Source organism: Triturus cristatus, chromosome 8, assembly GCF_964204655.1.
Source record: "Triturus cristatus chromosome 8, aTriCri1.1, whole genome shotgun sequence".
Taxonomy (NCBI): domain Eukaryota; kingdom Metazoa; phylum Chordata; class Amphibia; order Caudata; family Salamandridae; genus Triturus; species Triturus cristatus.
In genome coordinates, this window is record NC_140591.1 from 1,565,041,605 (window position 1) to 1,565,055,102 (window position 13,498).

The following is a 13,498-nucleotide window of genomic DNA, read 5'->3' on the forward strand; positions in this document are numbered from 1 at the left end:
TGCACAGCTTCTCCTCTGCTCCTTGCATTCCCCGCTCCCTTCTCACCCAGCCCTTTGATGCTCTGCTCGATTACTTTCACTTTAGCCGCTTTGACCCTTGCATTCCCCCCTCCCTTCTCACCCAGCCCTTTGATGCTCTGCTCGATTACTTTCACTTTCGCCGCATTGATGTTTGATCGCAAACGCGATCACTTCCGCTTGGCATAGCCTGTACTTGTTCTCTTGGTCCTCACATATGCTCTTCCCTCTATGTTTTTCTCTCTGGTCTCACATGTGCTATTCCCTCTGTATTTTCACTCTGCCCTCACATGTGCTTTTCCCTCTCCATTTTTCTCTCTTTCCTCACACATGCTATTCCTTCTGTATTTGTCTCTCTTCCCTCACATGTACTCTTCCCTCTGCATTTTTTCTCTATGCTCTCACATGTGCTCTTCGCTGTGTATTTTTTCGCTGCCCTCGCATGTGTTCTTCTCTCTATATTTTTATCTCTGCTCTCACATGCTCTCTTCCCTCTATGTTTTTATCTCCGGTCTAAAATGCGCCCTACCCTTTGTATTTTTCGCTTTGCTCTCCCATGAGCTCTTCCCTCTCTATTTTTTCTCCTCCCTCACATGGACTCTTCCCTCTGTATTTTTCTCTTTGCCCTCACGTGCTTTTCCCTCTGTATTTTTCTCTCTGCCCTCACATACTCTTCCCTGTATGTTTTCCTCTTTGCCCTCAAGTGCACTCTTCCCTCTGATCACATGCATACACAACTATGCACACATACAAACACACACATGCATTTACACACACATATGAACATATACAAACACACACAGAAATGCATAAACATATGCATATACATGCACACCAACACACCAACCCCACATACACATATAAACAAGCATGCACACCAACATACTCAAACACATATACATACACACAAACATGCATACACAGACATAGGTATACACACAAACATATGTGTACACATCCATGAAGACAAATGAACACAATGACACACCCATACTTGCACACCAACACACACATGCATACACAAACATATACACATACAAACACACACACATGCATACACACACAGATATATACATATAGACACACACTATGCACACACACGCATCTCCCGTACTGTCTCAGGGGAAGAGTCGGTGTCAGCTGTCTCCGAGAGGGAGATCTCGCATAAGACAGTAAGACTCAGAGACATGTGGCGGTGGGGAGAGACAGACATGCCTCCCTTTAATTGTGTTGTTGCAAGATGGTGACTATCTTCTGCCACTGGTGCATTCAGATAAGCGGCAGGAAGTTCGTCGGACACATGCACTGGTTTCAATTTCGAGAAAGTGGGGTGAACGTTTCACAGATCGGGAGTGCGTGTCAACACGTGTTTCTCCTTCACGGCAAGGCCAATCAGTAAGTTTTGTTTAACCGTGTGGTCATGAATCCTTTAATTGCATAAGTGAGCGGGTATGGATGTAAACAAAAATGTAACACTAATAGCACATTTTCTGTCACTCTTGTGAACAGGTTTGCTGTAAATGTATGAATGAGAATGGCGTTTTAGAATACGTTGCATGGAAAAGGGTCAACATGGTGTATACGTGTTTTTGGGTGTTTTTTAATTTTTTTTTAATTTATTTTTTATTGCATGGTTAACGTCATGATATACCGTATTCGGATGCTTCATTGCAGATCAGTTGTTTGGCCCGTGGTTATTTATGAGTTTGGAAAATACTTTTGTATTGTTTCGATTCTTTTTGTCTCTGCCCTATCTCTTGGTTGCGTCCTTACTCTCTCCCATCTTCTCTCTCCACCTTTTTGCTACATGTTCTCTCGTAATGTTTTCATTTTCCCCAACTCTCCTCTTTACTCTCTCTAATTCTTTTTTTGCTCCTTTTCTGTCTCTGTCCCTTCTCTCCTCTTTCTCTCCCCACCTGTCCCTTCTCTAACCCCACTCCTCTTCCTCTGCCCCCCCCCCCCATCCCTCTCTCTCGCAGTACTGCAGCATAGGCAGCACCAGGTCTCTGATGCCTTCTCAGTGTTGGCCCTGGGGGTGGAGGAGGTAAGTCAGCCCCCCTAGTGAATCCCATTATCAACAGATAGTGAACCTCTATTTACCAACAAGTACGGAGCGGTCTCGGTGACGGCTGATGCGAACAGTGATCTGCTCTCGGCCCCGGCAGGGCCTGTGGGGTGGGGGCGTTACCTTACACTAGGAGAGGAAGTAAAAGTGATATCCTCCCCTCCCCCCACTCCATCACTGTCTCTCCTCACCCTCCACCTCTCTCTCTCCTCCACTTCTGATTCCCTTCCAACTCGATCTCTCCTTACCCTCCACCTCGGTCTCTCCTTACCCTCCACCTCGGTCTTTCCTTACCCTCCACCTCGGTCTCTCCTCACCCTCCGTCTCTCCTCACTCTCCACCTCGGTCTCTCCTCACCCTCCACCTCCGTCTCTCCTCACCCTCCACCTCCGTCTCTCCTCACCCTCCACCTCCGTCTCTCCTCACCCTCCACCTCCATCTCTCCTCACCCTCCACCTCTGTCTCTCCTCACCCTCCAACTCTGTTTCTCCTCACCCTCCACCTCACCCTCCACGTGTCTCTCCTCACCCTCCACCTCACCCTCCTCACCCTCCACGTGTCTCTCCTCACCCTCCACATCTCTCCTCACCCTCCACGTGTCTCTCCTCAACCTCCACACATGTCTCTCCTCACCCTCCACATGTCTCTCCTCACCCTCCACACGTCTCTCCTCTCCCTCCACACGTGTCTCTCCTCACCCTCCACACGTGTCTCTCCTCACCCTCCACACGTGTCTCTGCTCACCCTCCACACGTGTCTCTCCTCACCCTCCACACGTGTCTCTGCTCACCCTCCACACGTGTCTCTGCTCACCCTCCACATGTGTCTCTGCTCACCCTCCACGTGTCTCTCCTCACCCTCCACACATCTCTCCTCACCCTCCACATGTCTCTCCTCACCCTCCACACGCCTCTCCTCACCCTCCACACGTCTCTCTCCTCACCCTCCACCTCACTCTCCACACGTGTCTCTCCTCACCCTCCACGTGTCTCTCCTCACCCTCCACGTGTCTCTTCTCACCCTCCATATCTCTCCTCACCCTCCACGTGTCTCTCCTCACCCTCCACGTGTCTCTCCTCACCCTCCACGTGTCTCTCCTCACCCTCCACACGTGTCTCTCCTCACCCTCCACATGTGTCTCTCCTCACCCTCCACGTCTCTCCTCACCCTCCACACGTGTCTCTCCTCACCTTTCACACGTGTCTCTCCTCACCCTCCACATGTGTCTCCTCACCCTCCGCCTCACCCTCCACATGTGTCTCCTCCTCACCCTCCACATGTGTCTCCTCCTCACCCTCCACAGGTGTCTCCTCCTCACGCTCCACATGTGTATCTCATCACCCTCCACAGGTGTCTCTCCTCACCCTCCACACATGTCTCTCCTCACCCTACACGTGTCTCTCCTCACCCTCCATGTGTCTCTCCTCACCCGCCACGTGTCTCTGCTGCACGCCACACACTGCTGCACGCCACACACTGCTGCACGCCTCACACTGCTGCACGCCTCACACTGCTGCATGCCTCACACTGCTGCACGCCACACACTGCTGCATGCCACTGCACGCCACACACTGCTGCATGCCTCACACTGCTGCACGCCACACAATGCCACACACTGCTGCCCGCCGCACACTGCTGCACACCGCACACTGCTGCATGCCACACACTGCTGCACGCCACACACTGCTACACGAAACATTGCTGCACGCCACACACTGCTGCACGCCACACACTGATGCAACCGGCACACTGCTGCATGCCACACACTGCTGCACACTGCTGCATTACTCACTGCTGCATGCTGCACGACACTGCTGCACGCAGCACACTGCTGCACGCAGCACACTGCTGCACGCCGCACACTGCTGCACGCCGCTGCACGCCACAGTGCTGCATGCCTCACACTGCTACACAAAACACTGCTGCACGCCGCACACTGCTGCACGCTGCACACTGCTGCACGCTGCACACTGCTGCATGTCGCACACTGCTGCACGCCTCACACTGCTGCACGCCACACACTGCTGCACGCCGCACACTGCTGCACTCCACACACTGCTTTTATGCGAGTTTATGCTACTGACATTGTAAATGACAATGCCTTTTATTTGTTTTAAAGCCAAAACATAAATAAAAGGCATTGTAATTTTACAATGCCAATAGCTCAGACTCTTATAAATGCGAGACCTATTGCATTGCAAATGCTTGTTTTTTATTGTCCCACTTCTTTTTAGAAGAAGCAGGTGTCTGCTTGGAAGTGTCCTTTTCAGGACTGCCTATTAGTTGTGGTTTTAACGCTTTCCCACCCAAATTGTCTGTGCCTAATTCGGCATACGCAGTTCAATTATTTTGGGTAGTTCAGGGCATATTTACAATAACTGGCGCATCCCTGCATATCAGCAGGGATGCGCCAGTTATTGTGCGGCACGGCTCTGCCATCATGGATGCGCCGAATTTACAATGCGGCACACCATGGGGCAAAAACAGCACAGATGCGTGACGCATCTGTGCCGTAAAAATGGCGCATTGCTGGAGTTGCGTCGCAAGCGCGACACAGCTCCAGCAATGCTGTGGGGGGCCCTATCTTGTTAATGCTGCATCAATCCTTACGCCTGCTTCAGGCAGGCGCAGGGTTTTGATGCAGCATGGGCCTAAAAGTGACTGAGTAAAATCTTGTAGATTTCACTCAGCCACTTTTAGGATGCGTTCTGGCGTCGGAACGCCCCCCCCTTCGCAGGAATGCCTACATGTGGCGCAGGGCTTTACAACGTGACGCATCTCCTAGATGCGTCACGTTGTAAGTACCCGGCACCATGGCGCAGGATTTGCGCCGCCGCTACGTCACAAAAGTGACGCAACGGCGGCGTAAATGAGGCACAAGGGCTTGTAAATCTGCCCCTCCGTGTTCCTGTTCTAAAGGACTGAACTCCCTCAGGCGCTGAAAAATAGCCACTTACGCTGCTTCCCCTTTTATATTACCTAAAATTATTGCTGATACCTGGACATAGTTACCTACTAACTTCATCCCTAAGTTCAGAGCAGGCTCTGCCCCATACTCGTTCTGTATTTGTCTTAATACATCGGGTATCACTGCTAATGAAGGAATACCATGAGTTCTGGTATGAATGGCAGCAAAGACTGTACCCCAAGTGGTACAATCCTCTACTTGTGGTGTTATCCCCATGGACAAGCAGCTTGTGAGCATTCTGTGTTTTTCATACGGGGTATTATTCGGGAATACTGCCTCTAACTGTGTTATTTTCTGAGCTACCCAGAATGGCATTTGTTTGCATTTTGTGGGCATTTTGCCCATTACTGCGTGTAATGTTTGTGGTGTGATTTTAGTTACTGTATCCTGAGATTGAGTTCCATTTTTTGCAACTATCGCTGGTTGAACTGTGAAAGTCCTCATAATGAATTGCGTCATGTTTCTGTTGATTTTAATTAAATCTTTATGTTGTATGAGTAAGTCTCCTGGTGGCATTATTTTCAATGTCAGGATGTGGTGTGTAGGCTGCTAATATCAGCTATGTTGCCCCTTCTCCTCTGAGAGGGCCTAATCTTCCTCTTCCTCTTATATGGGGTAGGGCGCCTTTAAAGCAGTATAAGTGTTCCTGGTATGTGAGTGGAACCTCTATGTCCTCGAGTGGATAATATTCCGCGGGTACATCTCCTTCTGTGTAAGAGTGAAATGTCTGTATTCTTGCATCTCCTGCTGGGAATATAACCCACAAATAAAATACCTCTGTTTTATTAGATGTGTGTGCCTCAATCACAAAAAATACTAAGCCACCCCTAGCTGATAAACCATTTTCTAACAGTTTCAGGGTGACTGTATGTCTGAATTGTTCTAAGGGAACTAAGATAAGGGTTTTTTATGCAAAATTTTAGGAACACTGTGGCCTTCAAGCTTGATTAACCAACAGCTAATAAATAGGATTTTTCGCCTAGTCAGCTTTGGCGGAGTTTGTGCCCACCCACTCCAGACGTCTCTCGTGTTTTGTAAGTAGGGGTCTCTGAGAATAGCACAACTGAACTACTCAGATTCTACTGTTAAATAAATACCCAACCAACGTCGGGCACCATGTCGTGTAGTTCCTATATATCATATACTGGATCTGCGTGTTCGGATAACATAAACTGTGGGTTTGGTGGCAGACTGGTTCTGAGCACCCCCACCAGATATGTTATCCTGTTTGCATTAGCTAGCTCACAGTGGAGTGAATCGTTTCTGGCAACCTCAGAACATGACAACCCTGATCCCTCAGGATTGTGGAAACAATATACTACTGAAAAAACAGTCTGGGCATTTCACTAAGGATTTATTGAACAGTTGTTATTCTAGTGTGGAATAGATTTGCTGTAAAAACCATTAGACAGTAGTATATATATATGATTAGCATTACTATGAAAGTAAAGGGGTGGTACAGTTCTACCATTTTGTAGTAATCATGAATATATACACGTACATAAAACACATGAGAAGAAAGTGCATACTCCTACGATGTCTCCCTAACTAGATGTACCTAAATGTACCTAATATCGGTGTAGGTGTTATGTGTTATGCCAAGAATCCCTCTAAGGTCTATTCAACCCCATTACCTGAGTAAGGAGAGAATATGAGACTCCGTCCTGGTCTCGAGTTGGACACCCCGTGAGGGATGTTAGACCACTTCTAGCTGGAGTGTCTGCATGCAGGAACCTCAGGGTCTCTGGTCAAGGTGTCAGCCGGGAAGTCACAGTCTCCTCTGTCTGTGAAAGCAAGACATGATGTATGTATACCTACAGGTCTCCCCAGGGATCCTACCTTGCTGTGTTACTATGTCGGCCTGAAAGGATGACGTTGGGCTTGAACTTTTTACATAGATATTATACATGAGATGTTCATCCTGCTGTGCTTCTAAGAAGCCTCATGCATAATGTATGAGTTTTGAACTAGGGAAAACCCACGTTCTGAATGCAGCGTTTTATCTAGGTAAAAGGTCAGTCCCTATGAACCATTATGTATGTAATGTAGGGAAGGATATAGCTGAATGGTTGCAGTGTTACTTGCGCCTATATATGGTACCTATATGGAATATAACATATCTACATAACATTGCATAGCATTCAAAGTAGGGATGAAAACATATACAACAAACATTATAGACCAACAATGTTGATGAAAGCAGAGTTATGAGCAGATTGCAGATTACTTACCAGAGTTTACGCACATTGGAATTACTCCATTCACATTGTTTTAAGTTACTGTCATACCCTTACCAATGTTTTTAATTTGGAATATTCAAACCCCTGCATTAAAACAACTAAATGTTCAAAAGCTTCACCTCAAAAGTGACAAACACCTTTCTTTAAGAGTCTCAGCCATCTCTACATCGAAGTTAAGTATATGAGCAAGGCTCATATGCATTACCTTATTAATATAGCCTTAGAGCCTGCCATTGCGGGCCCTACTGGCTATTAAAGGCCCGCCCCAGCGTTAAAATGAGTTGGCCTTTAATGGCCGGTAGAGACCACTAGGGAGAGGTCTAAGGCTATTAGTTCATTCTGCCCCTAGAGGGCAGAAAGTTCTAATTAGTAAAAACAAATGCCTCTGGGAGCCACAGTCAAACATTGGAATGTTGGAGCTCAGTGCTTCTACCAGCCATTAGACGCCCGGAGCACACCATTGTTTTCAATGAAGCTCACAAAATTCCTAAAAAAGGTTGACGTTTTTCAACGCTTATCAAAAATGATTCAATAAAGAATTGCATAGAGTTCTGAGTAACAATGATAAATGGGCTTTTATAGAATAAGTTTTCATCAGACTTTTCATTTTAATAAAATGCAAACAGAGAAGAGGTTGTGAAATTGTTTCCCAGCTATAAGTATATTTAACCAAATGTGCCAAAAAAGTTATATGTTCAGAATAGATGGAGTCTTTCAAATTAATGTGTTATTTGTCTGACAGCAGGGCTGTGAATGTGATTTATTAGCCAGATGAAGATGTCTGATGTGCCCTTACCCATTGTGATATAAGGTTTAATATCAGTCCAGTGGCTTCTCTTGGAGTTCCCTGTCTAACACCAAGGGGTCAGCCACAAAACGGTCCCTCCATCGAATCCAATAGTTTATTGGTTACAGGAAACCAAACTTGAAATTCGTAGGTCAGCATTATTGCAATTTATTTAGTATTTCACTTCCCCAAAAATATTTATGCTGCCATGTACCCTAGGTAATCTCCCTCCTGTGTGCTGGAACAATACAAGGTCACCTTGATAAAATAACACTCACTATTGCATGGATCCTAGCATCAATGTCAAAATCATTGACTCATGCAGTATGAGTCTATGCAGGGAACGTTGTGGGAAGTTTGAAAAAAACCTTCCAAAAGATCTTCATTTTTCTGAAGATGTGTTCATATCCTGCACGGATCTGCCTGGTTTTAATGCAGTAGATGATGGGGTTCATCAATGGAGGCATGAGGTAGAAGATGTAAGCCAAGACTTTATGAGTAAGAGGTGGGACCATGTTGGAAAATCTGTGAAGCACAGACAGCAAGATAATTGGCACATAGAACAGGAGGACAGCCCAGATGTGGGACACGCAAGTGCTCAGAGTCGTGCTGCGTTCACTTCGTGATGCAATCCGTAGCACTACCCTAAGAATCAGAATATACGATAGCACGACCAGGACTGCATCAGACATCATGTTGGAAACAACAAATAATCCATAATAGCTATGAACGTTGACATCCACACATGCAAGCTTGATGATTTCTTGATGTAGACACCATGGGTGAGTGAGGACATTGTTGCGGCAGAATGGAAGTTGCCTGTCAAGAAGAGGCTCTGGTAGGATTAGCATTATGGCCCTGAGAGCAATGAAAAGTCCTATTCTTAAAGCCATTGACTTTGACAAGATGGAAACGTATCTTAATGGATTCCAGATTGCAATGAAGCGGTCTACAGACATTGCCAAGAGTACCCCTGATTCCATGACTGTAAACATGTTCAGAAAGTAGATCTGGCACAGGCAGGTGTCAATATGAATCTCTCTGGATTTGAGGAGGAAGACACTAAACATAGTAGGCATTGTGGTGATGGACAAAGCCAGATCAGTCACCGCGAGGACAGAAAGGAAGTAGTACATGGGAGAATGGAGGCTTGGCTCTGTTTTGATGATGTACAGAATAGAACTATTTCCAAGTGTCATTACACCATACAGGGAGCAGATTAGAATGGGGATCCAGATGTCAGTGGAATCATTTTCCTCCAGGCCAGATAAGACAAATGTTGAATGAATGAAGATGCTGCTGTTGACAGATACCATAATGCTGCAAAAGAAATTAAATGAATTCTTACAAACAGTTAAAAAAAATGTATGTGTTGTCAGTGAGGGAAGGTTTTTTGCATGTAAAGTGAATGGCAAGGCAGGATAGTCCCAGGATTTCGAAGATAAACTATGACCCCACACAATATTGTGACATAGTGACTTATCAGTGACCAAAATATCTTAATGTAAGTCAATATATGTAAGTATAGGTTTCCTATTGTCAAGTCTACATATTTGCACATTGACCTCATAATCTATCTATCTATCTATCTATCTATCTATCTATCTATCTATCTATCTATCTATCTATCTATCTATCTATCTATCTATCTATCTATCTATCTATCTATCTATCTATCTATCTATCTATCTATCTATCTATCTATCTATCTATCTATCTATCTATCTATCTATCTATCTCTTTTATCTACATTTACACCTCTGTCAGGATATATATCATGTCACATATGTTGAGTGATCACCACTAGGCAGAAAATCTTTCACATAAAATCACCAATGTTATCCTATGGCAGAAAATTCACTTAGCAGGTAAGTAGTGTTATCGCCAGGGGGTACGTTTGCAGAGTGGTGTATGGAGGGGGCGTGGCCTCCGGCCCAATCCCGGTTTTTTTCCCTTCTTTTTTTTATAAGGGGGGCTGTGTAGCCCCCCTTCTTTTTCTATTTTTTTGGCCCTGGGGACCCCACCCCCCGGGCCTGACCCCAATTTTTATATATTAAAAAAAAAATCGGGAGGGGGGCTGCGTGGCCATAATTTCCCTGGGGACCCCATACCCCCGGGGCATGGGCCTTTTTTAAAAACAATTTATGTAGGTGGGCTGCGTAGCCCTACTCCTCTGGCCACTTTAAGGCCCCGGGCCCCCATCCCCCGGGGCCGGCCAATATTTTTTTTTATTTAATGGGGAGGGGGGCGGTGTGGCCCCCTTCCCGGGCCACTTCTGGCCCGGGGACCCCATCCCCCGGGGCCTGGCCTCTCGTTGGAGACCATGGGGGGGTCCCCAATCCCCCCACGGTCCCAGCCGGCTCCCCGCCTCCTGCGTGAGCCGGCATTGCTTTTCCACATGGGGAGCAGCTAACATGTTGCTCCCCATGTGGAAAAGCAATCTGCTTTGCTTCATTGAAGCAAGAGCAGGTTTCCCTGCTCTCGTTTCAATGAAGCAAAGCAGTTTGCACTGGCAGAATGGGAGCCGCGAGGCTCCCGCCTTGCCATTGCAAACAGCAGTGTCCCGGGGTGGGCATCGCGAGACACTGCAGAAGCCGGCCCTGGGGGTGGCGGTCCCCAGGGCCAAGACAAGGCTCCAGGAGGGAGGCCACGTGGCCCCCCTCCCACATGTACAAGCTGCCCCGGGGGTGGCGGTCCCCGTGGCTGGGGGGGCCTGAGAGCCCCCCACATCAATTAGTTTTAAGCCCCGGGGGTGGCGGTCCTCGCCGGGGCTGGGAGGCTGCGAGCCCCCCCCTATGTTAACAAAGTCCCAGGGGGTGGCGGTCCCCGCTTTTTTAAAATTATGCCCCTGGGATTTGGCCATCCGGGGGCAAATTAGAATATTCAGCGCGGGAGCCCGCGCTGAATTTTTTTTTTTTCCGGCTGAAATTCTTTGTTTGGCCCCGGGGTTCCTTGTGGGACCCCCTGAGCAGTCCTAGGGGGTCAGAGTCTTTCTACCATGCCCCCTTTTTGCGTTTTTTGCGTTTGTTTTTTAGGTTTCTTGTGCCTCGGTTCTCCCAGCCAGCTGGGACCATGGGGGGATTGGCCCAGGAGGGGGGCCATGCGGCCCCCCTCCCTCATTAAATAAAAAAAAAAAAGCAATGGCTGGCCCCGGGGGATGGGGTCCCCGAGGCTTAAAGTGGCCAGAGGAGGGGGGCTACGCAGCCCCCTACATAATTTTTATTTTAAAAAGGCCTATGCCCCGGGGATGGGGTCCCCAGGGCAATTATGGCCACGCGGTCTCCTTCCCGATTTTTTTTTGTAATATATAAAAATTGGGGTCAGGCCCTGGGGGATTGGGTCCCCAGGGCCAAAAAAATAGAAAAAGAAGGGGGGCTACACAGCCCCTCTTCTAAAAAAAAAGAAGGGGAAAAACGGGATCGGGCCGGAGGCCACGCCCCCTCCTTGCACCACTCTGCAAACGTGCCCCCTGGCGCGTTTGCAGATGGGGAACTAATTCCCCTTGAATACTGGGGGTCTCTGGGGGCCAACTAGCCCACCAGGAACTTCCAGTATGTGCCAGGGAGCTGCGTTGCAGAGAGGTGTAATGAGGCCACGCCCCTTTTTACACCTCTCTGCAACACAGCACTGTGGCGCTTACTGGAGGTACCTGGTGGCCTAGTTGGCCACTAGGGGACCTCAGGATTCAAGGGGACTTGATCCCCCAACTTAAAACGCGCCACGGTGCGCGTTTGCACAGTGGTGAATGTAGGGGGCGGGGCTTGAGGTGATACTGTGCAAACACACCCTGTGGCACGTTTTAAGTTGTGGAATTCATTCTTCTTCAATCGAGAGGTCCCCCAGGGGCCAACTAGCCCACCAGGTACCTCCAGTAAACGCCACGGAGCGGCGTTGCAGAGTGTTGTAAAAAGGGGCATGGCCTCTGAACACCTGGTGGGCAAGTTGGCTGCCAGGGGACTTCAGGATTCAAGGGGACTTAATCCCCCAACTTAAAACACGCCACGGGATGTGTTTGCACAGTGGTGAAGGTAGGGGGCAGGGCCTGAGGTGATATGTGTGCAAACACGCCTTGTGGCGCGTTTTAAGTTGGGGAATTAATTCCTCTTCAATCCAGAGGTCCCCTAGGGGCCAACTAGCCCACCAGGTACCTTCAGTAAGCGCGTTATCAGGGCTGCATCTTTTAGACCAGTACTGACCCTGAAAAATAATTCTAAGCGTACTTACCAGTAACTTGTATTTCTCTACATAGGAATCTATTGTGTGGTTTTCACCAGAAAAGTTTCTAAGTGCCCATTTTTGAAACGTACAAATATTCCTCTAAAATCAGCCGAACTACAATTTACGATTTACTCACCTGTTATCAGGAGAAAACCCAGGGCTGCATCTTTTAGATCAGCACTGACCCTGAAAAGTAATTCTAAGCATACTTACCAGTAACTAGTATTTCATTCCATAGGAATCCATTGTGTGGTCAGGAGAAAAGTTTCTAAATGTCCATTTTTGAAACTTACAAATATTCCTCTAAAATCAGCCAAACTACGAATTCTGATTTACTCACCTGTTTTCAGGAGAGAACCCAGGGCTGCATCTTTTAGCCCAGCAGTGACCCTGAAAAGTAATTCTAAGCGCACTTATTAGTGACTTGTATTTCCTTCCATCGGAATCCATTGTGTGGTTTTCAGCAGAAAAGTTTCTAAGTGCCCATTTTCGAAACGTACAAAAATTCCTCTATAATCAGCCGAACTACGAATTCCAATTTACTCACCTGTTATCAGAAGAGAACCCAGGGCTGCATCTTTTAGCCCAGCACTGACCCTGAAAAGTAATTCTAAGCGTACTTACTAGTAACTGTATTTCCTTCCATAGGAATGCATTGTGTGGTTTTCACCAGAAAAGTTTCTAAGTGTCCATTTTTGAAACCTACAAATATTCCTCTAAAATCAGCTGAACTACAAATTCCGATTTAATCACCTGTTATCAGGAGAGAACCCAGTGCTGCATCTTTTAGACCAGCACTGACCCTGAAAAGTAATTTTAAGCGTACTTAACAGTCACTTGTATTTCCTTCCATAGGAATCCATTGTGTGCTTTTAAGTAGAAAGGTTTCGAAGTGTCTATTTTCACAAACTAAAAATATTCATAAAAAATCGTCTGTATGACTTAAACACATTCTTTTAACTGTTTACAGGAGATTCACCTGTGCTGGATCCAGGTTCCACCACAGAGTAAGAAAAAGTAACAATAACACTACTTACCTGCTAAGTGAATTTTCTGGCATAGGATAACATTGGTGATTCTATGTGAAAATTTTTCTAAGTGTCAACTTTTAAAATACAATAATAATCCTTACAAATCACTACTGTAACCAAAACGCTTTTACTCAACTGTTTACAGGAGATGTCCAAGGACTGAATCTAGGA

General features: G+C 46.9%; 1 protein-coding gene across 1 annotated transcript; it reads right to left on the bottom strand.

The window, feature by feature from the left end:
- Positions 1 to 8,410: 8,410 nt before the first annotated feature.
- LOC146806166 (olfactory receptor 51A4-like) lies at positions 8,411 to 9,394 on the bottom strand. The gene has a single exon (XM_085623878.1). The coding sequence runs from the start codon at positions 9,392 to 9,394 to the stop codon at positions 8,411 to 8,413; it is 984 nt and encodes a 327-aa protein (XP_085480004.1).
- Positions 9,395 to 13,498: the final 4,104 nt, after the last annotated feature.